This window comes from Lathamus discolor, chromosome 2 (genome assembly GCF_037157495.1).
Source record: "Lathamus discolor isolate bLatDis1 chromosome 2, bLatDis1.hap1, whole genome shotgun sequence".
Taxonomy (NCBI): Eukaryota; Metazoa; Chordata; class Aves; order Psittaciformes; family Psittacidae; genus Lathamus; species Lathamus discolor.
The window spans coordinates 59594085-59620570 of NC_088885.1; the positions used below are offsets into that span (position 1 = coordinate 59594085).

The 26486-nt window shown below is 59.8% G+C and overlaps 1 protein-coding gene across 4 annotated transcripts; it reads left to right on the forward strand.

Moving 5' to 3' along the window:
* The first annotated feature begins 28 nt into the window (after positions 1 to 28).
* Positions 29 to 25578, forward strand: NBEAL2 (neurobeachin like 2). 4 transcript variants are annotated; one of them, XM_065666987.1, is made up of 53 exons: positions 29 to 126; positions 4706 to 4794; positions 4998 to 5162; positions 5723 to 5804; positions 5925 to 6046; positions 6124 to 6206; positions 7227 to 7312; positions 7800 to 8085; positions 8157 to 8263; positions 8640 to 8723; positions 8862 to 8960; positions 9492 to 10063; positions 10152 to 10284; positions 10373 to 10492; positions 10573 to 10903; positions 10997 to 11079; positions 11185 to 11277; positions 11741 to 11912; positions 12465 to 12598; positions 12695 to 12854; positions 12929 to 13031; positions 13586 to 13739; positions 13882 to 14040; positions 14127 to 14286; positions 14463 to 14548; positions 14838 to 15506; positions 15585 to 15763; positions 15838 to 15997; positions 17142 to 17279; positions 17363 to 17668; positions 17885 to 18034; positions 18931 to 19088; positions 19168 to 19292; positions 19488 to 19608; positions 19700 to 19857; positions 20077 to 20411; positions 20878 to 20973; positions 21053 to 21177; positions 21260 to 21400; positions 21482 to 21612; positions 21707 to 21816; positions 21926 to 22043; positions 22115 to 22212; positions 22293 to 22409; positions 22496 to 22585; positions 22707 to 22816; positions 22909 to 23081; positions 23355 to 23449; positions 23578 to 23694; positions 23770 to 23931; positions 24012 to 24160; positions 24256 to 24391; positions 25037 to 25578. In XM_065666987.1, exons 1-53 carry the CDS (start codon positions 76 to 78, stop codon positions 25139 to 25141), a joined length of 8286 nt encoding a protein of 2761 aa, XP_065523059.1. In that variant the 5' UTR covers positions 29 to 75; the 3' UTR covers positions 25142 to 25578. The 4 variants fall into 4 exon arrangements, with proteins under 4 accessions (XP_065523059.1, XP_065523056.1, XP_065523055.1 ...); XM_065666984.1 differs by lacking the exons at positions 29 to 126; positions 4706 to 4794; positions 4998 to 5162; ... (4 more) ...; positions 7800 to 8085; positions 8157 to 8263 and having other exon boundaries at positions 8628 to 8723; positions 20077 to 20210; positions 20304 to 20411; XM_065666983.1 differs by lacking the exons at positions 29 to 126; positions 4706 to 4794; positions 4998 to 5162; ... (4 more) ...; positions 7800 to 8085; positions 8157 to 8263 and having other exon boundaries at positions 8628 to 8723; positions 13589 to 13739.
* Positions 25579 to 26486: the final 908 nt, after the last annotated feature.

Here is a 26486-nt window from a genome sequence, read left to right on the forward strand (position 1 = left end):
CTGGGGGAGGGCCCGTCCATGGGGGGGGGGGCGGAGCTGCCCGTGCCGTGCCGTACCGAGCCGTGCCGGCCCGGCATGGCTTCCCGGGAGCGGCTCTACGAGCTGTGGATGCTCTACTTCGCCAAGGTGAGGTCGGCACCGGAGGACCCCACGCACACCCCAGTTCCTTCCCTCCCCTCGGGGGTGGGGTGGGGTGGGGGGGCAGCACCCCTTTTAACCCCCATCACCCCGCTGCCTGCATCCCCCTTCCCTAGGGGAAAGGGGAACGCTAAACCCTGCCTGCAACCCCCTGCCGGCACCTCCTCCCCGTCTCACCCCCGACTTGGGGGGGCACCGCGTTCCCTCCGTACCCCTCATTGCGGCATCCCGTGATCCCCCCGCCCCATTCTCCCTATTTGGGGGTCACCGCAAACCCCCCCCGCCCGCACCCTACTGCCGCATCCTGGGAGCCGCCACCGCGTGTCGTCCCCCCCCGCCCCGGATCCCCATTGCTATATCACGGGGATGACACCCCCCCCCCGTACCCCGAGTTCCGCGATCCCCCTCGGGGGGCACCGCACCCTCCGGGACTCCCCCACCGCATCCCATCTATCACGGGGGTATTTGGGGGGTACACACATCCCCTTACACCCGGCCCGGGTGGGTTTGGAGGGGTCCTTTCCCCCTTCCGGGTCCCCGCACCCTTGCCAAGCAGCAGGTGCGGCCGCGGTGACATTGGAGCAGCAGCAGGGGGGAAACGGGGGTTCCCTGTACAGGGGGGACCCTCCCGGCACCACCGCCTGTCCCGTCCCGTCCCGTCCCCCCCTCGTATTTCCCTCTGCTGGGGCAGGTCCCACAGGCAGGGGTCCTGGAGAATGGGGGGTTCTGAGCGGCAGCGTGGGGGACCCTCCGTATCCACCTCCAAAGCCCCTTATGCTTTGTTTTCTCCTTAAGTATCCGTGCGTCCAGGTTTGGGGAAGGGTAGTGGGGGGGATCCTGGAGGAAAGGATCACACACCCCCCTGTGTCTCCCCCAGCTCCTATGCCACGGGCTGGGGTGTCCGTCTCAGAGAGATTGGGGTGAAGGGGATTATTTCTTCCCTAAAACCCTGCCGTGTTCCCAGCACATGGCAGGGGGTTCCAGGAGGGATGGGGACCCTGGGGCCACCTGGGAACAGGGACAGCGGTTGTGTCCATCTCCTCCCCTGGCCCCGCCATGTCCCCCAGGACCCCTGTTGGGGGGGGGGCTTGTACAAGGAGCACGTGCCACGTTGTGGGGTGTTCACACTCACCCAGGGACAGACACCAACCATGCTGTCAGGTGCATGCGATGGTGCAGGGGCAGACATGTGCCACGCTGTCAGGGTGTGCGTGGTTACATGTGGGCAGACGCCATGCCATTGGGGTGTTCACGCTCACCCAGGTGCGGTCGTTGCACTGTTCAGGTGTGAGTGGTTGTATAGGGATGGGCGGTATGTCCTTGTCTGACCATGGTCATACAGGGACGTGGATGTACGTGCTCACATGTGGGACACGTGCTATGCCTTCAGGTGTGTGTGGTGGTACGGGGGTATGGGACATGCTTTTGGGGTGTTCACACTTGACCAGGGACAGACGCTGCACTGTTGGTGTGTGCATGGCGGTATAGGGACGTGGCATCAGGTGTGCATGCTTGTACAGGGATGAGTGACATCTCCTTGGGTGCCCGTGGTCATACAGGGACACATGCCACACTGTTGGGTGTTCACACTTGCACGGGGATGGGTGCTGCACTGTTGGGGGCTGTGTGGTCATACAGGGACACGTGCCATGTCATCAGGTGTGCATGGTCATGTGGGGACGCGTGCCATGCCATCATGGCCTGCATGGTTGTACAGGGGACACATCATGCTGTCGGGGTGTGCGCGGTGCTACATGACATGCTATTGGGTGTGTGTGGTTATACAAGGACATGTGCCACGCTGTTTGGGTGTGCATGGTTGTATGAGGAGACGTGCCACACCGTCAGAGCGTGCATGGTTGTGCAGGGGACACACGGCACACTGCTGGGTGTGCATGGTCCTGTGGGGACATGTGTCATGCTGTCAGGGTGTGCATGGACATACGTGACATGCTCTTGGGTGCGCATGGTCATAGAGAGACATGTGCCACGCCGCTGGGGTGTGCATGGCCTTACGGGGACACCCTTGCATAGCAAGCGTGGTGCACTGTCAGGGTGTGCGCAGTCAGAGCCACACAGGAGGAGCCAAGGCTGAGGTGAGACCTCGGTGTCACCTCCCCAGCTGGGTCCTGTGCAAAGCTGCCCTGGCCTTCCCCGTGGTGATGCCCGCAGGCACGGGTGAGGACAAGGCTGCTGGGCCATGTCCCTGTCCCACATCCACCTCTCCCTGTGTCACTGCTGGGTTTGAGGTTTGAATGCAGCTGGTGATGGCACTGGTCTGAGTGTCACCTCGAGGGCAGCATTCCCCATCATGGCAGCCCTCCCCGGCTGGTGGGATCAGGGAAGGGCTGTGCGCTGGGAGAGCGGGTGCCATCTCTCATGGCTTTAAAACAGGGCAGAGCTCCCGTCACCGCGCCACCGCTGCTGGCAGGGGACAGGGGTGTCCCCAGGGATGTCCTGTGAGGTGGCCATGCCCTGGCAGGCATGGTGCTGGCTGTGTTGTCCCACACCATCCATCCAAAGAGATCCAGCAGGACCCCCGATGCCCCCCCATGGGACTTGATGGCAGGGAGGTGACAACCTGGTGGCTTTGCCACTGGCACTACTGGGCGGCAGTCCGGAGCTGCCGGCAGCAGTGCTGGTGAGGGATGGAGGTGCTGGCATGACGTTCCCAGGCGGCACCGCGCCGGCGGAGCATAGAAGCCACCCAACAGGCTCTGCCAGCCGGCAACCGGCTGGGACAGGCACTGGCAGCGGAGGCGGCCACTGGCACCGTCCCGGTGAGTGCTGCGCCGGGATGGGATAGGACACCGGCTCCGGATGGGCGCAAGGTGGGGGGATATTGGGTGGGATGAGGGATGCTGAGAACTGGCAGACTCAGGACAGCCCAGCTTTGGTTGCACTGATGGGAGGGGGGGCACGCAGGCAGGATTTGGCTCGTGGTTTTGGCACGATCTGGTTATCCATGGTGTTTGCAACCCACCGCCTCGGAGCTTCGTGCCCGTGCCACGTGCCAGCTCCAGCAGCGGTGCCCATCATCCCGTGTGCGCCGTGGCCGCTACCATGTCCCTGGCTGCATCCCTGGCATATCCCGGTGCTGCCGGTGGGTGCGTGGGGTTGGGGGCAACTGTTGGCACCCCAGAGCAGTGCCGGGCAGGCAGCTGCAGTGGGAGGAAGCGCCGTTGGGGCGGCGGGTGACTTGGCATTTCCTGATCCTCTGGGGTTTGTTGTGTTTTTGGGTGCTTTGCACAAGAGCAAAGCGAGGCGGTGGTGAGAAAGGGAGGGGGGAACGTGTAGAATAACTGCATCCCCCGTCCCGGCGCGGCTGCACCAGCGCAGCTCACCTGGGATCATGGGTGGCCACGGCGGACAGGTAACAGGGTCTGGTTGCGGGGTAGGGGGGGGACACCCCACAGCCAGCTCACCCCACTGGGTGCTTGCAGCTGAGTGGTACCCAGTGATAAATGGGGGAGTTTGGGAGGAAATAGGTGATATGGGGGGGGAACGAATGGGACAATGGGGGGGATGGGTTTGGGGGGGATGCTGCTGGGGGGGGGGGCATGAGGTCTCCTTGGGGACCCCCACACTGTGGAGGTGCCGACAATGCCCGGAGGAGTGACGGGGCTCCCCATGTCATGGGGGGAGTTGGGGATGGGGAGGCGGGTCTCTGTGGGGAGCAGGATGTCCCCAGGCGGGGACAGTCCCTGCCTGGGCTGGGGACACCTGAGGGTGCTGCATGGGGGTGCGTGGGGACGTGGGTCACCCCAAGTGGCTGCACGGAGATGCTTAGGGACATGGGTCACCCCAAGGTGCTGCATTGGGTGCTCAGGGCTGTGGGTCACCCCAAGGTGCTCCATGGGGGTGCTTGGGGACATGGGTGACCCCAAGGGGCTGCACTGGGGTGCATGGGTCACCCCAAAGTGCTTTATTGAGGTGCTCGGGGACATGGGTGGCCCCAAGGGGCTGTGTTGGGGTTCTCTGGGACCTGGGTCACCCCAGGGGGCTGCACTGGGGTGCTCAGGGCCATGGGTGACCCCCGTGGGCACTGTGCGGGAGGTGCCCGGCCCCGGGGTGCGGTGACAGCCCGGGTGAATCAGGCCATTGCACAACCACCGGGCTGGTGGTTGTGTCAGGCAGTGCTGGCTGCCTGTGCCTGGCTCTGCCACCGGATTGGCTGGCAGCTGCCTGTAGGGGCAGGTGTTCTGCATGCTGATTGGTCAGCAGGTCCCAGGGATGAGGTGCTCTGTGCAGGTGGTTGGCCAGCAGTGGTCTTTAAGGGCCAGCGGCTCATACTGCTGATTGGCCGGTTATTGTCTATGGGGCAGGTGGTCTTTTGTGTTGATTGGTCAGGAGCTTAACGGATTGTGCTGATGGGTCAGTAAGTCCACAGGTTGTGCTGCTTTGAGTGCTGATTGGTCAGCAGCTCTACAGGTTGTACTTTTCTGATTGCCCATTGGCTGAAATGACCAAGGAGGGGCTTGACCACTCTAGCTACTGATTGGCTGATACCTCCGGTGGCGGTGGTCACTGTGGGATCTGATTGGCCAGTGGCTCCCCACCCTTGCAGAAGGACCTCTCGTACCTGCAGCAGTGGCTGGAAGCGTTTGTCATGAACTTCGAGAAGATCATTGCCCTGCCGTCGCTGGAGCCCCGGAGGTGAGACCGCCCCAGCGCCCTTGGGTGACACCCTGCGATGCGGGGGGAGGAGGCGACATCCACGGCTAAATTGGGGGTTGCCGTGGCAGCAGCTCATCCGCTCTCAGTGGTTTTCAGCCATCCGGGCTGAGGCTTCTGGAGGGGTTGATGGTGGAGGGGGCTGTGGGGTCACATCCTGCCGCCCTGTGCTGCCCCTGTCACAGGCCAGAGGAGTCGGTGTCGGAGATCCCGGTGCTGCCGCGGGAGGTGCTGCAGGTGCTGAGCCAGCGGCTGGGGCAGTGCGTGGCCCAGGTCCCACGGGAGGAGGGTGCCGGGGCCAGCCTGGGGCAGGCGCTGCTCCTCCTCAAGTTCTTCATCATCATCTGCAGGTGGGTGACACCCCTCCATCGGCACCCCTGAGGGGGGGCCGGCTTGCCTCCATCCCCGCCACACATACGGATGGTCCTGGTTTCAGTCCTCCAGCACTGCAGGATGAGCCCCAGGTGCTGGGGGGACATGGAGGGGACGCCCCCATCTCTGGGTTCTGGGCTGCCCCAAATCTTTGCTAAAGGGACCAAACTGGTATCACTAGACTGCCATGGACCAATACAGTGCCTTCTTGGATATACATCAGCATCCCTCCAAGACACACAACCCTCCCACTGAAGTGTAGCATCCCCCTCCAAACTGCATACTCCCCCCAGAATGTAGCATCCCCCCCCAAAAGTGCATCATTCCCACACACACAGAGAGCATCATCCACACCTGAGTACATCACTCCCCATCTGAAGTACCTCACATCACCCCAAAACACGGTATTTATCCCCCTCCCAAAGTGCATCCCACTCTCCTTGGCCCTGCCGCCTCTGTCCAGCCAACATAAGGTGACCCCAATGCATGAACCTCTCAATGCGTTGTATCCCAGCTCCTACCCCCCGACCTTTTGCAGGAACCTGGAAAACATCCAAGCAGACAAAACTCCTGGTTTCATCCCGGAGGTGCTGAAGCTGCTGCGGGTCTGTGCAATCAAGGTGACACGGGGAGATGGGAGAAGGACACAGGGAGAACCCCTGCCCTAATTCTGGGGGGAACTTGGCCAGAGGAGGGTTTCCTGGGGGGGGAGGTTTAATTCTGCTCTGTTTTTCTGGCAGCTGAAGACTATCCAGGAGGATGAGCGGAGCAGGATGCAGCTGGAGAACGGGATGCTCTATGCCCTGCATCTCTGCGAGTGCTTCTTCGACCCCTACCAGACTTGGAGGCGGCAGCTGAGCGGGTGAGCGGAGATGCCCCCCCTGCACCCCAAAATCCCCTTCCTCATTTTTCCCCCACACCTCACCCCTCTCTTTCCAGGGAAATCATCAGTGCGAAGGAGAAGAGTAAATACAAGTTCACCCCGGCCCCTTTGCCCCCCGAGTTTGGCGCCTTCTTCCAAGGTAAAAGGGGCTCCTAATCACCCTGCCTTCACCCGCTGCAGCTGGGCTTGCGTGCTCCAGCAATGGGATCTAGGGGCACCTAGAGGGTCAGTGTTGGGATCCATAGGTGCACAGAGCAGCCGGGGGCATACAGTGCATGGGATGGGATCGAGGAGCGCATATAGGGTCCGTGGGGGCATATAATATTCAGAGGCAGGTATGTGATTCGAGGGCAAATAGAGGATTCTATACCTGCCCCTGATTATTCTATACCTGTCCATGCAAATATAGGACCTTATTCCTGCCCCAGGACATCCTCTACCTGTCCCTGCAAACATAGAATCCAACATCTTATACATGCCCCTGGATCAGTATTGATGCCAGGACAAATATCGAATCCTATACCTGCTCTAGGACCCTGTATATGCTTGTAGGGAAGGTCAAATATAGGATCCTATATTTGCCCCAGGATCAGGATGTCATTTGGGAGCCTGTATCTGACCCCAGGACTGTTATATGATTGGGTTGGAAATGGATGAACTTAAGGTCCTTTCCAGCCCTAACCATTCTATGATTCCATCATTGAAGGGCAAATATAGGAGCCTATAACTGCACCCCGGAATCCCGGGGGGCAGATGTAGGATCCTGAAGCAGGGATTAGGTCCTTCACAACCTGGAGAGACTGCAAAAATTAATGCGAAAGGGACTTTTTTTGGGGGGAAGCCCCCCCTAAAAAAAAACAACCCTGAGGCAAAGGCATTGCAAAAAATCACCTAAAACTCCCAACACACCCAACTGCCTGGAAATCCCCAAACTGAACCCTGGTTTTGAACAAACCCCCTCATATTGGTTAGGACAAAATAACCTTCCCTGGTGCAACCAGAGCTGCAGAACACTTGAGCATCCTCATCAGCAGGGTCCAGCACCCACACGGGCTGACTTTTGGGGTGGATTTGGATAGAAAAATGGATTTTGTCCCTATTTTGGGGGGTTTTGGCTGCTTGCTCTCTGAAGTAAGTCTTTCCCTTCCCATCCTCGCAGAGAGTTTCCAAGCTGGAGAGCAGCTCCCTGAAACACTCCAGCTCCGGCTTATCCATCTTTTCGGGGCCATCCTCTCCGGATCCAAGGTAGCACTGGGAAGCGGGTGGGGAGGATTTGGGGTAATCGTCCAAGTGATAAGCCCCAAAGTTTTATTTATTCTAAGCAAGATAAACACTGGGATTAAACCACTTCACTTTCGAAAGCCTTTAAAAGCCGTTCTTCAAAATCCCAGCCCTAAATTCAGTGGGTTTACCTTTGAAGCAAATCAATTAAAGAGGGGCTTGAGTTGAAGCTGCTGGTTCATCACCGGTGGGGTGGCAGATGAGAACTTCTTGTCTGAATAAATTTGAGCAGAAATAGGTTGCAATTAACCCAGTACTTAAAAATCAGGGTTTAATTAATAGCTCCGAAAGTCACTTTAAATTCATTTGCACGCACCCAGGAGCAGGGTGCAGTGAGATGAGTAAAGCCTGCAGCGCTGGAGATGTTGAGCTCAGCATTAATAGCTTGAAAAAGGGGGTTTATATCGCGATAGGCACCATAAAATCCCGTCTCCCCCCATCATCCCGACAGCCCAACGCGCTGCGGGCCATCACGCCGTCGGCGGTGGAGGCGCTGCTGGGGGTGCTGCAGTGGGGAGGCGGGGGGACCCCCCCGGTCCCCGGGTTGCTGGAGCTGGCATTGCGCAGCGTGGTGGCCGTGGTCCACGTGCTGCACGGCAGCAGTCCCGGCGCCGGCCCCGTGCCCTTGCGTGTCCTCCTGGATGGTTACTTCAGGGTGCTCAATTCGGACCTGCCTGTCGCTTCCTTGGCGCCGGAGGCGGCCGATGGCCTCATCGCTCTCCGCGTGCTCATGCTGGGTAGGTGGCTAGGGACGGGGATGGGGACTGGGACATGGGGTGGGTGCTGAGCCATCCTAACTTCACTGTAGATGCCATCCCGGCCATGCTGAACTGTGAGGACCGACCAGTCCTCCAGGCTGTCTTTCTCAGCAACAACTGCTTTGAGCACATCATTCGGCTCCTCCAAAACAGCAAGGTACCAGCGTTGCCACTTGGTGACACTAGGATTGGGAATGCTCATCTCCATTCTCACCCTTCTTGGTTCTAAACAGTGCTGGGACAGGGTGACTGTGCCGCAGTGGCAACTGTGGGGTGGGGACCCTCCATAACCCCCTTCCCTCTTTCCCCCACCCCGTACCAGGTACTGTTCCTGGAGCTGACACCCACTTCATGTCCCACAGCTCTACCTCGGCAGCTCACGGGAGGCAAATGAAACCCAGGACAAGCTCCCCACACAGCCACCAGACAGGAATGGGCTCCAGCAGGTATCATGTGAGGCCACCCCATAACCAAACCTCCAGGTATGGTGTCCCATCAATCCCATGGCTCAGCAGACTCCCATGTCCCTATAGGTCTTCAACAGCAGCTCCGATGCCATCGCGGTCCATGCTGTTGGGGTGCTTACTGCGATCATGAGCAACTCTCCCTCGGCCAAGGTGGGCAGCGGACCAGAGGCAGGGAGGACACCCCAAAAGTGGATGGGTTTGGGCATTTTCACTTTGCTAGGTGGGCTGGGGTGCAAGCAGCGTGTGGTGGGGTTCAGCAAGGGGTCCCATGTGCCTGTATGCTTGCAGGAGGTGTTCAAGGAGCGCATTGGCTATGCCCACCTCTATGAGGTGTTGAAGAGCCAAGGCCAGCCAACCCAACACCTGCTTCAGGAGCTCCTCAACATGGTGAGCATCCCACTTCTCCTCCGCACTTAACAAAGCCCTTGGCACTGGTGGTTTGTGGCAGACCTTGGCCCCCAATAGCCCCATTCCTTGCCCTCCAGTCCTCTCCACCCTGCTAGTTCCCAATCAGCTTCCTCCTGAAGGGTCTTGGGGCCATCTTTAGCTTGAAGTTATGCTCACTTTATTGGAGTTTTGAGCCCTTTCTGTTGTACTACTGCTTGCTCCGGTACTGCTGTATATGGAAGGTCTCCAAAGTGCTTGATGCATGGTGGTCTCTGATGCATGAGAGTCTCCAAGACCCTTTGATGCATATGGTCTCCAAAACTCCTGATGCATGAGGGTCTCCAGGATGCTTGATGAACAGGGTTCTCCAAGACTTTTGATGCATGAGGGTCTCTGATACGTTTGATGCACAGGAGTCTCCAAGGGGCTTGATGCACCAGGTCTCTGCTGCCAGCCCAGAGCAGCCGGGGGAAGGATCCATCCCTCTCCACAGGGTCAGGGCTGTACCAACCGGCTCTTGTGTTTTGGCAGGCACTGGAGGGTGACCACAGCTCCTTCCCCGTGCGCCCCATCCGCAACGAGCAGCCCCTGCTCATCCTGCTGGCCTGGCTGCCGGCTCTGGCATGCCGGGAGCTGCAGGTCTTCCTGTCGGGCTGGCTGCGGCGGCTCTGCGAAGCCTCCCTGCCCAGCCGCCTCACCTGCGTCAAGGCGGGCATGGTGGGCTGCCTGCTGGCTGCCCTGGCCACCGAGCCAGCGCTGCCCACTGCCTGCTCCGAAAACTTGCTGGAGCTGCTGCGGGCATTGGGCAGCCTCTCCATTCGCCCCGGAGAGCTGCGGCAGCTGCTGCGCCTGCTGCGGCGTGAGCCGGGTCAAGGACCACATCCCTACGTGGAGCCCGTCATCCGGGCGCTCTCAGGGATGGCACGGGTCGAGGGACCGCCCCGGGCACTGCAGTGCTTCGACCTGACACCCGGCATGGCAGGGATCATGGTGCCCACCATCCAGAAGTGGCCTGGCAGTGCCTTCGCCTTCCACGCCTGGTTGTGCCTGAGTGAGGAGGAGCCCGAGCCACCCGCGAGGCCAAAGAGGAGGCAGCTCTACAGGTGATGCTCAATGGAGGGACCAGGGCAGCTAAGGTGAGGACGAGGAGGGGCAGCACCACCGTCCTCACCATGCTCCTTTCCCTACCAGCTTCTTCACAGCTGGCGGGACAGGCTTTGAGGCATTCTTCACCGCCGGCGGCGTGTTGGTGGTGGCTGTCTGCACCAAGAAAGACTACATGACAGTGGCATTGCCAGAGTTTGCCTTCAATGACTCAGCTTGGGTGAGCATCATCCCAGTCCCTGTCCCCATCCCTGTTAAGGGGGCAACAAGGACCCCAGGGCGCCTGATGCCCCTCCTTGTCCACCCAGCATTGCGTTGACATTGTCCACGTTGCCGGCCGCCGGCCCTTTGGCCAGACCATTGTCAGCATCTATGCCGATGGGCACCTGCGGAAAACAGCACAGCTCCGCTTTCCTTCCCTCCATGAGGTAGGAGACCCCCAGCACCCAGCCGGACCCCTCCCCATGGCATGGAGCTGGGGTTTGAGCACAATTCGTCTCCCTTCCAGTCCTTCACTTCCTGCTGCATTGGCTCTGCGGGACACCGGACCACCACCACCACTGCCACCACCGCCAGCCACCCACCAGCTTCCCATGGGCCGGAGCTGGTCTTCCCCCAGCACCCTGCACTGGGCCGCTCCCAGTCTGTCCCCGCCGCACTGGGGCCCCATGCTTGGACCCCTACTCAGCCTCCCACCGAGGGGGTGGTGGCCACCACAGCAGCCGGCAGCCAGGACATGGAGTGGGGCAGCCCCACCTCCCTGGAGGGTCACCTCGGCTCCGTGGCTATCTTCTGTGAGGCTCTGCAGCAAGCCCAGGTCAAGACACTGTTCTGCACAGGTATGTCAGGATGGGACTGGGGGAAGTGTGGTTCTGGTGCCCAGCAGGGTCTTCTCCACCATGCCCCAGCTCATCCCAGTCCTCTTCCCTCAGGACCAAATGTCACATCACCATTTACACTGGAAGGTGACTTGGCAGAGCTCAGCAGCAAGCTCTTGCTGTACTACACCCCACAGGTGAGGAGAGCAACCCCTTTGGTGACGGGGACAGTGCAGGCTCACCCTTGGCCATAAGTGACATCACCAGGAGCATGAGGATGCTCTTATGGTGCTCTCTTCTAGGCCTGCAGGAACAACATCTGCCTGGACCTCTCTCCCAGCCATGTCTTGGATGGAAGGCTGACGGGGCACAAGGTGGTCAACTGGGACATCAAGGTATGTTGGGTAAAGGGTGGCACATCCTGGCTCATCAGCCCTATGGCATGGAAGCAGTTGGGTCCCTTCTTGGGTAGAAGAAAAGAGCAGGCCCTCCACAGGGTCTTGGCTAGCCATAGTGGTTCCCCTGGACTCTACAGGGACTCTGCCACATGGTATTGGGTCCACCAAGGACCTGCATGACCCATAGGTCCCCTGAGGATCTGCCTGCCCCATAGGCCCTCAGGGTGGGCACCATCAGTGGTGCCATGGAGCAGGTCCTTTTCGGGAACCTGTTTCAGGTTTGTGCTGTAGGATGGGTCTGGGCACATCGTGGTCTTTGCTAGCCACAGGGCCTGGCTCTCCCCAGCTTGGGCTGAGCCTGTGAGCAGGCAGGATGGACCCCGGCTGCACGTGCAACTTCGTCCTCTACGCTGCCATCACCACACAGCACCCAGCAAAGCCTCTCACCTCCCTCTGGCAGGACGTGGTCAACTGTGTCGGTGGGATGGGTGTGCTGCTGCCCCTGCTCGAGCAAGTGGTCTCCAAGAGGGAGGAGCCAGAGGATGAGCAGGAGACCAGTGACCTGGTGGGGCCAGAGCTGACGTCCTCCAGGAATGCCCAGGGCATGCTCATCCCACTGGGCAAGTCCTCAGGTGAGGACCTTGGGGGATGTGGAGCAGGAGCCATCCTGCTCAGGCGGCTGGAGGTAACCCTGCTGTTATGTGAGTGCTGCCTGGACTAAGCCGGTGTCTTAGGTCTTGCTCAGGTCTTGCCTGAGGCAACCAAGAATGATGGGCAATGGAGAAAGTGTTGACAACTTTTAATGTTGTTATGCCCCAATTAGTCATAAACAAGCAATGCTGGGAAGATGAGGGTGACTTCAGCCTGCTTACCTCCAGTTTGCCTTTGAGTAGAATCTCTGATGTCTGTAGAACTGGGTTCATGCCAGAGCCTTCATCTGCACAGGTGAAATGTGCTTTCTCCCAACACCCCTGAGCTTATTTCCAAGCTCAGAGCAATAGAGGTTTCCACTTGCATAAATGTGGGGGAGAAGGGAGAACAAGCTGAAAGCTTTGCAGAGAAACATTAATGGTGGGGGTCTCCAGGATGCTCTTCGCAGGCAGATACAGGCAGCACTGTAGAATGGTGTTTGCATGGGCACAGGGCTCACAGCTACTTGTGGGGCTCTGCCCTGTGCCTTGCAGAGAGCAGGCTCGAGAGGAACAGCGTGGCCGCGTTCCTGCTGCTGGTGAAGAACTTCATCCAGAACCACCCTGTGAACCAGGAGAGCCTGGTGCAGTGCCACGGGCCGGCCATCATCGGGGCGCTGCTGCAGAAGGTGTGGTGGGCTACTGAGGGCTCCATCCCGTTGTCCCCAGTACCATTCCCCAAAGGGGATGCCGGGTCTGCAAGCCTCACCTCTCACCCATGGCAGGTCTCCAGCCCACTGCTGGACATGAGCACACTGATGGCCTCACAGATCCTCATGGAGCAGGTGGCCTCCGAGGGCAGCGGGCTCCTGCTGCACCTCCTCTACCAGCATCTCCTCTTCGACTTCCGCATCTGGAGCAACAGCGACTTTGCCGTCCGCTTAGGTGGGAACCGGGGGTGCTTGGGGTGTTCTCCATCCCAACTGGCTTCCATGGCTACTCACAGCTTCCCCCTGCAGGTCACATCCAGTATCTGGCCGGTGTTGTCAAGGACCACAAGCAGCGCATCCGCAAGAAGTATGGGGTGCAGTACATCCTTGACTCCATCCGGACGTATTATGGGTGAGCTGCCACTTGTAGCCAGGACCTCCATATGCTGTTGTGGTGGTGGGCTTCACCTCTTGGAGCTACAGTTGAGGGTAGACACCATTTGCTGGGGTAATAGTCCCCCTGCAAGCACCTCTTGGAATGCTTTCTCAGTGTGGGAGCATGGTGGTGGGTGCAGGACCCTCCACTCCCCATGGCCATGCCCCATGCCCAAGCCTCCACCCAGAGATTTCAGGGCTCAGTCAGCCCCCAAATCCACCCCCAGCATCTCTCCAGCAGCAATGGAGAGCAGCATGGTGGCTCCTGCAGCAGGCTGATGCCCTTTTCTTATCTGACCCGGTGTGTTTCTGCACACCAGTAGTAGTGAGGGTGTTCACACCCCACAGAGACCCAAATGTGTGGGGTGGACATTTCCCAGTGGGCAGGATTGGCTAGAAGGGATGTCCACACTGGGCTATCCCGAAGCGTCTTGGACTTCATGGTGGGATTTGGGATCATGCTGGCAGTGGGTGACAAGGGGCGGTTGCGCAGGTCCCCAGAGGTGATGCCCATGTATGTCCGTCCATCAGCAGCTCCAGGGAGAAGACCACAGCCACCGATGACATCAAGACAGTGCAAACATCCCTCTTCAGCCTGGTGAAAGATTTCTTCTGCAGAAGCTTCTCTGGGGAGGAGATGCAGAGCTTGCTGAGCTATGTGGCCGGGGCTCAGGATGAGCAGCAGGTACAGCACCAAGCCACCCTGGTCCCCAAACACCTCAGTGTGCTGTGAGCTGGCCCAACACTTGGCAGCAGGTGGGGAGAAGCTGCTGAGGTGCCAGTGGGGCGCATGGAGAGCAGTGGACAATCAGCCCCATGTCCTGCAGGTCTGCGGGGCACTGGAGGTGATCCACAGCCTGTTGAAGGGCTCGCCTGCCCAGGAGCAGCTCTTTGCCTTCCTCTTCGAGCCAGGCCATGTGGAGGTCCTCTTCTCACTGCTAGTGCAGAAGAAGTTCTCTGATGAAGTGCGAGAGAGGGTTTTCAAGGTAAGGCAGGTGCCCAGTGCCAACGTTTTGCTCAGTCGCCAGGGGCTTTGCTGCAATGCAGTGGCCACATTTCTCTGTCTCACCAGGTCCTCTACAAGATGCTGAAGTACGAGAAGGTCCCTGAGCGCAGCAAAAACCGCCTGAAGCTGAAGGACATCGGGTACCAGGGGCTCATCGCCTGCCTCAGTGACATCCCCGGCTCCATGCTGCTCTTCCGCTGCCTCTCAGAGCAGGTCCTTGGAGCAGGTACTATGTGCCCTACCAACACCAGGCTAGCCCTGACCACCCATCCCAAACACACGCCATGGGGTCATCATGGTGGCTGCCCATGTGGCTCAGCTACTGTTGGGACTGGGGTCCTTTGGTGGTTTTGGGGACAGAAGGAGGTGTCCCACCACTGTGCTCTCTCTCCTTGTCCATAGACCCTCCCAACTACAAGGACCTAGTGGCCGTGGTTTACCTGTCCCACCGGGCTGAGCTGACCGTCCGGCTCGACATCTGCCGCAAGGTGAGCCGGGCAGGGAGCGCAAGGGGCCGTGACTGAGTTGTCATCCTAGGGCTGAGTTTCCTGGGCACTCAGCCATGCCCAGACACAGAGGCCATGGGGATGGTGGTAACACCTCATGCACAGAGTTGCCAGCACCTGGACATATCAGCATGGACATGGTGCAGCCTCAGGACCCCATGATAGTTATGGAGGATCAAGCATCCTGTCCCTTGGAGGAGCTAACCCCACCAAGAGGCAAACAGGAGCTGGGGCAACATCATCAGGTCTCCCCCTTTGCTTTCTCTTGCAGCTCTTCCACTTGATCTACGCGCAACAGGACATGGTGAAGCAGCTGGCGAGGCTGGCTGGCTGGCAGGACACACTCACCAAGCTCTACGTCAAGGAGTCCTACGAGTCCCGCCAGCACAGCCTGAGCAACGGGAGCAATGGGGGCTGCCTGGAGCTCCTCCGCCTCTCAGACCCCGCTGGCAAGGATGGGGCAAGCCCACCACCGGCCGAGCTGCAGGAGCTGGATGTTTTCCTGCCTCTGGGCTATGAGGCCTCAGACCAGGAGCTCTCTGAGGGCTTCTCTGACCACTCCATCTCCCCAAGTGGCCGCACCAAGTCTTTCCACTCCTACAACTTCAGGTCTTTTGACTCCTCCGACCGGGCCAGCCGCTCATCCTCCAATCCTGGTGATGGTCCTCCCTTTGATGGTGTCTACCACCCGCTCTCACCTTTCTCCACCTCACCGTTTGACCTGGGGCTCGACCTGGCCAGCACCAGCTCCATCGCCACGGCTGAGAGTGGCACTCAGACCCCTGCCAGTGGCCCTGGCACCCCATCACCCCTGGAGAGCTTCAAGCCCTTCCCAGGGATGCGAGCGCGCAAGAGCTCCAGCCTTTCCAATGTCCTGGATGAGAGCAGCTACCAGGACATGCTGCCCAGTGACAACGTATCCAACACCAGCAACCCCCAGGTGAGCCCCAGACCATCGTGCCCGCCACACTGGGCTATGCTGGCAATGGAACCTCTCACCCTTCCTCTCTGTTGGCAGCAAACACCTGAGGAGGAGCTGTGCAACCTCTTGACCAACATCATCTTCTCCGTGACCTGGCGCGGTGTGGAGGGCTGGGACGACGTGGCGTGGAGGGAGCGCGGACAGGTCTTCTCCGTGCTCACCAAGCTGGGGACGGCGTGCGAGCTGGTGCGGCCTCCCGATGAGATCAAGCGCAGGTGAGTCCTGTGCAGGTCCGGATGGGTGTGTGCCGAGGGAGGACCGCCCTGCAGAGCCGCCTGCCCTTCCGCAGCCTGCTGGAGATGATGCTGGAGTCAGCGCTGACGGATCTGAAGGAGTCGGGGCCAGCCACCCTGCCCGGTCTCACCCACAATGCCCTCAAGCTGCTAAGGCTGCTCCAGGACTTCTTGTTCTCCGAGGGACACAACAACCAGGCCCTCTGGAGTGAGAAGGTGCATGGGCACGAGCAGGGCTTCCTTATCCCAAACCCGAGCTCTGAACCCTAATGCTAACCCCTAACTGCTGATGCTAGCCCTAACCCTAAACTCTGCCCCTACCTGCAGCACTTGAACCTAACCTTAGAAAGTAACCTGTGCCTTAATCCTAAACCGCAACCCTAACCCATAACCAGTAAATCAAACCCTAACCCTAAAGCTTAGCCCTAGCCCTACACCCTTGCCATAAACCTGACACTAACTCTAAACCTCAGTTCTAACCCTGCAACCTTGCTGTGAAGCCCAATGCTATATCCTAGTCCTAACCCCTAATTCTAACCTTTAACCCCACTCCTACAACCTTACCGTAAACCCAGATCCAATATTCTAATCCTATATGCTAAAATCTAACCCTAAACCCCATCCCTAACTCTTAACCTGTAAATCTCACCCTAGCCTTTGCTGTAAACCCTCATCCTATGCTATTGCTATAAAGCCTAACCCTGAGCTTAAACCCTAACCTCTACACCCTTACTGTAAACTCAAAGCCTTAGCCCTATGTTCTAATCTATAACCCTAAACTGTAAACTGAACTCATAACCATACCTCCTAAATCCGAATCCTAAACCTTAAGCCTATATCCTTGCTGTAAATCTCAGCCCTAACCCCAATTCTATACCCTAGCCCTAAGCCAAATCCCCACCCTTAACCCTAACCCTACATTCTTACAGGAAACCAGAATCTTAATCCTATACCGTAAACTCTAAGATGAAGTTACAGTTTACAAATCTAACCATACCTCCTAAATCCTAACCCAAACCTTAACCTTACATACTTGGTGTAAACTTCAACCCTAATCCCAATCCTACACCCTACCCCTAACCCCAGTCGTAACCTTTAACCCTATCCCTCCACCCTTACCATAAACCCCTAAGCCCCAGTACGTAACCCTGATGCCAGACCCAAACTAGCTTGTCCTTAGGCCTTTGAGTCAGGATTCTGACCTACCCCTATACTCTAATCCTAACCCCTACCCATAACCCAAACTCATGGCAAGCAAAGCCCCCCCATGACGGGGAGAGACCTGGTGGCTACGCACCCACCCAGCCAGAGAGGTGGGGTGGGTGCGTGGCCGGGTGTGGGGCTCACTGTGCCCCCCCAGATCTATGAGGGGGTGAGCAGCCTGCTGGACAAACTGGGCGTCTGGTACCACCTGGCCAACGGCACCTCCGACCTCAAGGAGATGGCCCAGATGGGTCTACGCATCCTCGTGGGCTACATCATGCTGCAGGACCCCCAGGTGGGTCATCCTGTCTTGGGGTGGGACCCCAGCCCTTGAGGCAGGGCAGCTGGCCCCATCTGATGGCTGTGTCCCCCCCCAAGTTGCACTCGCTGGCGTATGTGAAGCTGCACAGCCTGCTGCAGACCTCCTCGGCTCCCAAAAAGGATGAGGCTTGCTACCTCCTGGGCAAGCTGGAGACCCCCCTACGGCGCTCACTGGATGCCAAGTCAGAGACCTTCTCCTGGTTGGTGCCCATCGTCCGTACACTGATGGACCAGTGCTATGAGACCCTGCAGCTGCAGCTCTTCCTGCCCTCGCTGCCCCCCACCAATGGCAGCCCCACTTTCTATGAGGACTTCCAGCTCTTCTGTACCACACCGGAGTGGAGAGGCTTCATCGAGAAGCACGTGGGTACCATGGGGCATGGGGTGGCGTTGCTATTGCAGGAATCCTGTCCCAGGCTTAGAGATGGGTCTGTGCTGTGGCAGGGTTCCCATGTCACCACCAGAGTGGGATAGCCTGCAGGGGTGACCTCCAGGGCAGGGATGCTCATAGCCTGGAGGATGGTTGGTGGGTGCCCAGCCCTGCAAACACCTCCCCTCTTGTCCCGGTTCTCTTGGTAGGTGCAGCCCACCATGGCCCAGTTTGAGATGGACACCTTCGCCAAGAGCCACGACCACATGTCCAATTTCTGGAATGCCTGCTATGATGCTATGATGAGCAGCTCCCAGCGGCGGGAGCAGGAGAAGGCAGCCAGTGGCAAGATGTTCCAGGTATTGCCTGTTCCTCGCCCCTGGGATATCGCCCTGGGAATGTGCTTCTCATCCTGGGGACATGCTCCTTACCCCAAAGATGTCATCCAGGAGATGTGCTCCTTGCTCTGGGGTTGTCATCCTAGGAACATGCTCTTCTCCCTGAATAAGTAATCCTGGGGATTGTGCTCCTCATCTCAAGGAATGTCATCCTGGGGACATCCTCCTCACCCTGGGGACATGGTCCTTGGAACATGCTCCTTATCCTGGGAGTATCATCTCAGGGACGTGCTTGTCAGCCCAGGGACATTGTTTCATGTGCTCCTCACCCTGCGTATGTGCTTCTCACTCCAGGGTCATCACCCAGGGGTCGTGGGGATGTGCTCCTCACCCTAGGGACATTCATTTGGGGGATGTGCTTTTCATCCTGGGGATGTCATCATGGGGAGATCTTCCTCACTCTGAGGACATTGTCCTCAGGATGCGCTCCTCATCCCGGGGACATTGTTCTGGGGACATGCTCCTCACCCCAGGGACATCATCACGGGGATGTGTTCCTCGGTCTGGGGATGTCATCCTAGAGACATCCTTGCCCCAGGGACATGCTCATCAGCCTGGAAACATTGATCCTGGGGATGTGCTCTTCATCACGGGGACATGTTCCTTACCCTGGGGACACTGCCCTCAGGAAGTGCTCCTCATCCTGGGGACATTTTTATAGGGATGTGCTTCTCATCTCAGGAACACCATCCTGGAGATGTGCCCATCATCCTAGGATGTGCTCCTCACCCCAAGTACATCATCCTGGGGATATTCTCCTCGCCTTGGGGATGACACCCCATGGACATGCTCCTTACCCTGGGGATGTCCCCAAACCCCAGCCCTGCTGTCACTTCACTCTCCTGCTCCCTTGGCAGGAGCTGGTGCTGGAGCCAGCGGCAAAGCGCTCCAAGGTGGAAAACATCCGACATGCCAACATGCTCAAGCAGGCCAACAACCACCACAGCACCGTGCTGAAGCAGTGGCGGTCCCTGTGCCGCCTCCTCACCTCTCCCCGCTCCGCCTGGGCTGACCGGTGAGTCCCAACCTGAGTCCCCATGGAGGGGTGCCATGGCTGGGGGTCCGCGGGGTGCATCACCTTCACCTGCCCCCAGGAACCCACCGGAGGTCCGCTGGAAGCTGTCAAGTGCCGAGACCTACTCCAGGATGAGGCTGAAACTGGTGCCCAACCTGAATTTTGACCAACACTTGGAGGCCAGTGCCCTACGGGACAACTTAGGTGAGGTTGATGGGAGTGGGGCACCCGGGGGTCCCCATATGCCACAGGCAAGAGGGTGCCAGCAGTTGGCTGTACATGGTGGGATTGAGCTGGGAGCTGTCATGGACCCTGTTGGGACTCGGGGTGTGATGGGGTCCTTCACAGGACTTGTCCCCCAGCTGTGATGGAGGCCTGCTGACCCTCTCCCCATTGCAGGAGCTGACCACCTCCACAACCCCGCTGAGTCCCTCCCACTTGCCATGGCCAAGGAGGCCAAGGTGAGCGAGCTGGAGGATGACCAACTGGCCGAGGAGGACCTCCCCGTCCTGGACAGCCAGTGAGTGTTCCCATTCCCTTCAATGGCGTTGGCTTAACCAGACTGGGGGTGTCACCAGTGGGGTCTCCTCACCCCCCTGGGTGTCCCCCAGGGCTGAGCCCAAGGAGCAGAACCAGCGGGAGAAGCTGGTGGTCTCAGAGGACTGCGAGCTCATCACGACGGTGGCTGTCATACCCGGGCGCCTGGAGGTGACAACGCAGCACATCTACTTCTACGACGGCAGCAGTGAGAAGGAGGAGACGGAGGGAGGTAACAGCGTGTGCTAACTGGGGGGTTCCTGCAGCAAGGTTGGGGTGAGGACCCCCCTTACCCATCCGATCCCCCCAGAAGCCCATCACACCAAGTGCTGGTGTTTTGGGGGTGGTCTCCTCCCATTCCCAGAGCAATGCTGGCCCCAGTCACTGCCTCGGGAATGGGGGTCTGGGTGGATGGTGGCACACACGGGGCTCTGTGTTCGCATCTCGGCAGGGATCGGCTACGACTTCAAGCGCCCCTTGTCCCACCTCCGGGAGGTCCACCTGCGCCGCTACAACCTGCGCCGCTCCGCACTGGAGCTCTTCTTCATTGACCAGGCCAACTACTTCCTCAACTTCAGGAAAAAGGTGGTGGCAACCTTCCTCCCGCCCCAACCCCTCTTGGGGCCTCAGCGCTGCCCAGGCTCCAGCCACTCCATGTCCTCCCCTCCATCCGCACAGGTGAGGAACAAGGTGTACTCCTGCATCCTTGGCCTGCGTCCCCCCAACCAGATCTACTTTGGCAGCCGATCGCCCCAGGAGCTGCTGAAAGCCTCAGGGCTCACACAGGTACCAGCCCTGCCTTGCCCACCTCCACCTTGTATCTCCCTTTGGCAAAGGGGGGGATGCCCATGGACCAGGGATGGTCATGGGACCAGGGATGGCCATGGGACTAGAGATGGCCATGGGACTAGAGATGGCCATAGGCTAGGGATGACCATAGGATGGGGAATGGTCATGGGACTGGGCATTGCCACAGAATGGGAATGGCTGTAGGACCAGGGATGGCCATGGGACCAGAGATGGGCACAGAATGGGAATGGCTTTGGAACCAGGGATGGCCATGGAATGGGAATGGCTGTGGGATCAGAGATGGCTATGGGACCAGAGATGGTCATGGCATGGGGATGACCGTGGTACCAGGGACAATCTGGGACTAGGGATGGCCATGGGACCAGCACAGCCATGCGGTGGGGGTGTCTGCCCCATCTTCTGCCTCTGCCAACCCATCTTGGCCACCCTTGCTTCACCCCAGAAATGGGTCCTGCGGGAGATCTCCAACTTCGAGTACCTCATGCAGCTGAACACAATTGCAGGGCGCACCTACAATGACCTCTCCCAATACCCTGTGGTGAGCCCCATCTCCCCCCACTGTCCCCCAGAGATCCCATGCCCTCCCTCCAGCCTCACCCACCTCCCACCCCCCGCAGTTCCCCTGGATCTTGCGGGATTACGTCTCGGAGACCCTTGACCTCACCAACCCGGCAGTGTTCCGGGACCTGTCCAAGCCCATTGGAGTGGCCAATGAGCGGCATGCCCAGGAGGTGAAGGAAAAGTGAGTACCCCACAGGTGAGGGATGGGGGTGCAGGGAGCGTTTGGCTGGCTCCTGGTGGACCCCCCTCCACCTCGCCCCCAGGTACGAGAGCTTTGAGGACCCCACAGGCACGGTGGACAAGTTCCACTACGGCACGCACTACTCCAACGCAGCGGGGGTCATGCACTACCTGATCCGCACCGAGCCCTTCACCACCCTCCACATCCAGCTGCAGAGTGGCAGGTGGGTGCCCAGCGGGTGCCCCCCAGGGAGGGGACATCAGTGGGGACGGGCAGGCTCTAACCAGTTGTCCTGTGCTACCAGGTTTGACTGCTCAGACCGGCAGTTCCACTCGGTGCCAGCAGCATGGCAAGCACGCATGGAGAACCCTGTGGACGTCAAGGAGCTCATCCCCGAGTTCTTCTACTTCCCCGAGTTCCTGGAGAACATGAACGGTGAGGGGCACCCAACGTCCCCACCATGGGGACAGCACCCATGGGGGCACCGCAGGGGTCAGTATCCCTCACCCCCTGCCTGCTCTGCCTGCAGGCTTCGACCTGGGCTGCCTGCAGCTCTCCAACGAGAAGGTGGGCGATGTGGTGCTGCCCCGGTGGGCGCGCTCCCGCGAGGACTTCATCCACCAGCACCGCAAAGCCCTGGTGAGGTGGTGGAGCTCACCCAGCCCCTCCTCTGCTCCCATCCCTGGGGGAGTCGCTGCAGGGGGTGGTGGGCATTTGTGGCCCACCCTGATGTCCCATCCTTGGACAGGAGTCGGAGTACGTCTCAGCCCACCTCCACGAATGGATCGACCTCATTTTTGGGTACAAGCAACGAGGCCCGGCTGCCGTGGACGCCCTCAACGTCTTCTACTACTGCACCTATGAAGGTGAGCCATGGGGCAAGTAGTTGGGGGGAGCATCTGCAAGGTGTTCCCCGCATGACTGTCCCCATCCCCAGGGGCTGTGGACCTTGATGCCATCGCTGACGAGACACAGAGGAAGGCTCTGGAGGGCATCATCAGCAACTTTGGGCAGACGCCCTGCCAGCTGCTTAAGGTAGCTCATACCCCCACCCCAAAACACCAGCCCCTTTCGGGGGGCCACCCCCCTTCTCATGGGTTCCCTTGGCCCTCCAGGAGCCCCATCCCGCCCGGCTCTCAGCAGAGAGCGCTGCCCGGAGCCTGGCCCGTCTCGACACCCGCTCACCCAATGTCTTTGAGAACCTGGACCAGCTCAAGTCTTTCTTTGTGGAGGTGAGGACAACCCTAGGGGGGCCTGGCTAGGGTTAGGGGGGGGGTGGTGGCCAGGAGAGCACCCAGCAGTTGCTGTCTTCCTGCAGGGCATCAGCGATGGGGTGGCCCTCGTGCAGGCTGTGGTCCCCAAGAACCAGGCACACTCCTTCATCACTCAGGGATCACCTGACGTCCTGGTGAGTGCAGGGGAGCTGAGGCATGGATGCATGCTGCTAGCCCTGGGGGGAGACTGGGACCAAACCCCAGGAGGGTTCTAGTGGTGGGAGCTGTGCCACCTCCCTCTCCATCTCTGCCCAGGTCACCGTGAGTGCCAACGGCTTGCTGGGCACCCATAACTGGTTACCCTATGACAAAAACATCTCCAACTACTTCAGCTTCACCAAAGACCCCACCGTCTCCAATGCAAAGTGAGTTGGGCGCTTGGGACCTGGCGAGGGTCCCCAGAGGTGCCACCGGCCCACTCATGGCTCTGCCGCTGTCCCACGTCCTTCCCCACCAGGACCCAGCGCTTCCTGCAGGGCCCCTTCGCCCCCGGCGCAGACCTCTGCTCCAGGACGCTGGCTGTGTCCCCCGATGGGAAGCTGCTTTTCAGTGGGGGACACTGGGACAACAGCCTCCGCGTCACCTCGCTGGCCAAAGGGAAGGTCGTTGGGCACATCACCCGGCACATAGGTATGTCCTCCTCCAGTGGTGAAGGTCCAATGATGCCCTGATGGGTTTGTAGCACCACGGGGGAAGGCAGGGACATGTGAGAGGGTAGGGGACATCTCCCAGTGCCTCCCATCTTCTGGAGACAGTCCAGGCTCTGTCTCAGTCGCAGGATGGGATTAGGGTTAGCAGCATCTTCACCCCCCAGAATACATCTTGATGCTATCCCCTGGGGTCAGGGGGCCAAGCATGGTGGGACGGGATGAGCACCTCACAGTGTCCCTCTGGGCATTGCAGATGTTGTCACCTGCCTGGCGCTTGACCTCTGTGGCATCTACCTCATTTCTGGGTCCCGGGACACCACCTGCATGGTGTGGCAGGTCCTGCAGCAGGTAGGGGGTTGATCCTTACCCCACGTTCCAGCCATGGTGGGGTAGGGAGCCCTACTCCGCGCTCCAGCCACAGAGCTCGTGGTGGCACTGCCACCAGGTCACTGAGGTCCCCGTGTCCCCAACGCCAGGGTGGGTTTTCCAGTGGCTTGGCTCCCAAACCCGTCCAGGTCCTGTACGGTCACGACGCCGAGGTGACGTGCGTGGCCATCAGCACCGAGCTGGACATGGCAGCGTCAGGCTCCAAGGTGAGCTGGGGTGGGCAGCAGCATGGGTGGCAGGGTGAGCAGTGCCACCATCACCATCGCCTTGTGTCCCCGTAGGATGGCACCATCATCATCCACACCATCCGCCGGGGTCTCTTCATCCGGTCCCTGCGGCCGCCCGGCGAGAGCTCGCCACCCACCACCCTCTCCCACTTGGCTGTGGGGCCAGAAGGGCAGGTGGTGGCCCAGACCGCCGTGGGTCAGCGAGCCTGCTTGAAGGTATGGCCAAGTGTCGCTGCCTCCTCCCTGTCGGCACAGTCAGCGTGGGTGTTTCCCCCCGACTTTGCGCTGTCTTTCAGGACAGGTTCGCGCTGCACCTCTACTCGGTGAACGGGAAGCACCTCTCCTCCGTCCCGCTGGATGAGGAGGTGACAGCCATGTGCCTGACAGAGGACTTCGTGGTGCTGGGGACCATGCAGTGCGGGCTGGAGATCCGTGACCTCCAGAGGTGAAGGCTACCGCCCGCCTTGTCCCACTCCAACCACCCCCTTCGGGTGCCCGGGAGGATCGAGGGGTCCCATCCCATCACTTGTCTCCTCACAGCCTGAGGGCAGCCGTGGCCCCTGTGCCCATGCGGGTGCCCATCCACAGCGTGTCCGTCACCAAGGAGAAGAGTCACATCTTGGTGGGGCTGGAGGACGGGAAGCTCATCGTGGTGGGGGCTGGGCAGCCCGCGGAGGTGAGCGTGGACCCCCAGTGGTGGGGGGGCTGGGGGGGTTGTACCTCAGTGTCCGCTGGGTGCTGCTGGGCTGGAGATCTCCGCTTGTCCTCCTTGGTCTCCAGAGCAGAAGTGGACAGGGGTGGGGTGGGGAGATACGGAGGAGGAGATATGGGAAAGGGAGGGAATGGAGATAGAGGTGGGTTATAGGGAAAGGGATGGAGATGGAGGTGGAGAAGGGGATGGTGGGTGGATGGTGATGATGAAGGGGTTGGGAAAGGGATGCAGGTGCTGATGGGAAAGGTGATGTTGATGGGAGGAGGGATGGGGATAAGGATTCGGAAGGGGATGAGTGTGGGTGGAGCAAAGGATGGGGGTTGGAAGGGGCTGTGTGATGAGAAAGGGGTGGGAGCGATGGAGGTTTGGAAGAGGATGGAAAAGGGGATGAGGACAGGCATGGAAAAAATGGGGATGGAGAAGGGGTTGGACATTTGGGACGTGACAGTGATGGGAAAGGACAAAGGGATAAAGGTGGAGATGGGGAAGGGAGAGAGGATGGAGAACAGGATGGAGGTTTGGGAGGTGATGGGGATGGAGAAGGCAATGAGGATGGATAAAGGGACGTGGAAGGGGACAGGGGGTGGGTGCTCATCCCCTCTCACCCAGGTGCGACCAGGCCAGTTCCACCGCCGGCTGTGGCGCTCCACGCGGCGCATCTCCCAGGTCTCTGCCGGGGAGACCGAGTACCACCCTGCCGAGGGCAAGGCCTAGGCTGGCACCCAACACCCGCCCAGGGTGCCCGGCACACAGACACGGGTGCCCCTGCACCCGCAGAGCCGGGGGGCCGGTGAGCCCTGGGGAGCCGGTGAGCCCCGCGCTGCCCGCAGGCTGCCTGCTCAGCCCATCGCCCGTGGCCTTATCCAGCCCCCGGTGGGGTGGGGGGCGCAGGCTTGCCCCCCCCAGTTTTAGGGGGACGTGTCCCTCCATCCTATGGAAGGATGGGGGAGAGGAATTGGCGGTGGGGCCCCCTCGCTGGGAAGGGGGGTGCCACGTTCCCCCCGCCATTCCGCTGGCCAGGAGCCGGCCAGTGTGTTCTCTCTTTCCCCCTTTTTGTTGTTTCGTTGGTTTCTTTTCTATCCATTTTTAGACCTTTTACAGAAAAAGAAATTAATAATAATATATCTATGGGAAATAAACGCGTGCAAGGCCCCCGTCTGCCCTGCGCCGGATGGGGGAGTGACACCCCCTCTGCGGTCTCCCCCGCTCCCATCTGCCCCCCTCTTCCATGTATCCCACTCTCCGGTGTCTGTGTCCCACCGTGGGGTGTTTTGAAGCCCTTTCTGCCCTCACCACGTACTGGGGCCATCCCAGCACAGCCTGTGCTCCAGGCTGGGGACCAGCAGGATGCAGCCAGGCTGGGACATGGGGACACACATGTCATGAGTGCGGGGGGACGCAGGAGCCCGTGAGGCTCTGCAGCCATGTACCCATGTGTGACAAGTGTAAGGGCTCCCAGTAACCCTGTACCCATGTCATGGGTGTAGAGGGGCTCATCAGCCGTGGGTACCCGTGTGTCATGAGTGGTGGTGGGTCTCAGCAGCCATGCATCCGTATGGCAGAGCTGGGGAAAGGGAGGGTCTTTGTGTCATCAGCCCTGTACCCATGTGTCACGAGTGCAGGGGGTCCCAGCAGCCAGGCACCCGTGTGTTATGCGTATGTGGGGAGGGAGTCTCAGCAGCTATGCATCCCGCGTGTCACAAGTGTGGGGTGGTCTCAGCAGCCACATCAGGAGGCGGGGGGGGGGGTCTCAGCAGCCGCACACCCATGTGGTGTGAGCATGGAGGTCTCAGCACCCGTGTGCCAGCAGCCGTAAACACACGTGTCATGAGCATGGGGGGGTCTCAGCTGCCACGTACCCACACGGCGCAAGGCCGGGAGCTGTGCGCTGCATAGGGTGGTCTCAGCAGCCGTCTACCAGCAAGTCCTGGGTGCGGGGGGTGACTCCGCACCCCCATGCACCCCCTTGGCACAGGACTGAGCTCTCAGCAGCCGCGCACCCACGTGTCACCCGCACGGGGGGGTTCTCGGCAGCCCTGTGCATACACAGCCACCCTTC

Bases quoted from the DNA above. Each gene is read 5' to 3' on its own strand.
- NBEAL2 (XM_065666987.1), top strand. From the start codon at position 76: ATGGCTTCCCGGGAGCGGCTCTACGAGCTGTGGATGCTCTACTTCGCC. The intron at 17,280-17,362 runs GTGGGTCATCCT...TCCCCCCCCAAG, and splicing joins TCATGCTGCAGGACCCCCAG to TTGCACTCGCTGGCGTATGT. The intron at 23,082-23,354 runs GTATGTCCTCCT...TGGGCATTGCAG, and splicing joins GCACATCACCCGGCACATAG to ATGTTGTCACCTGCCTGGCG.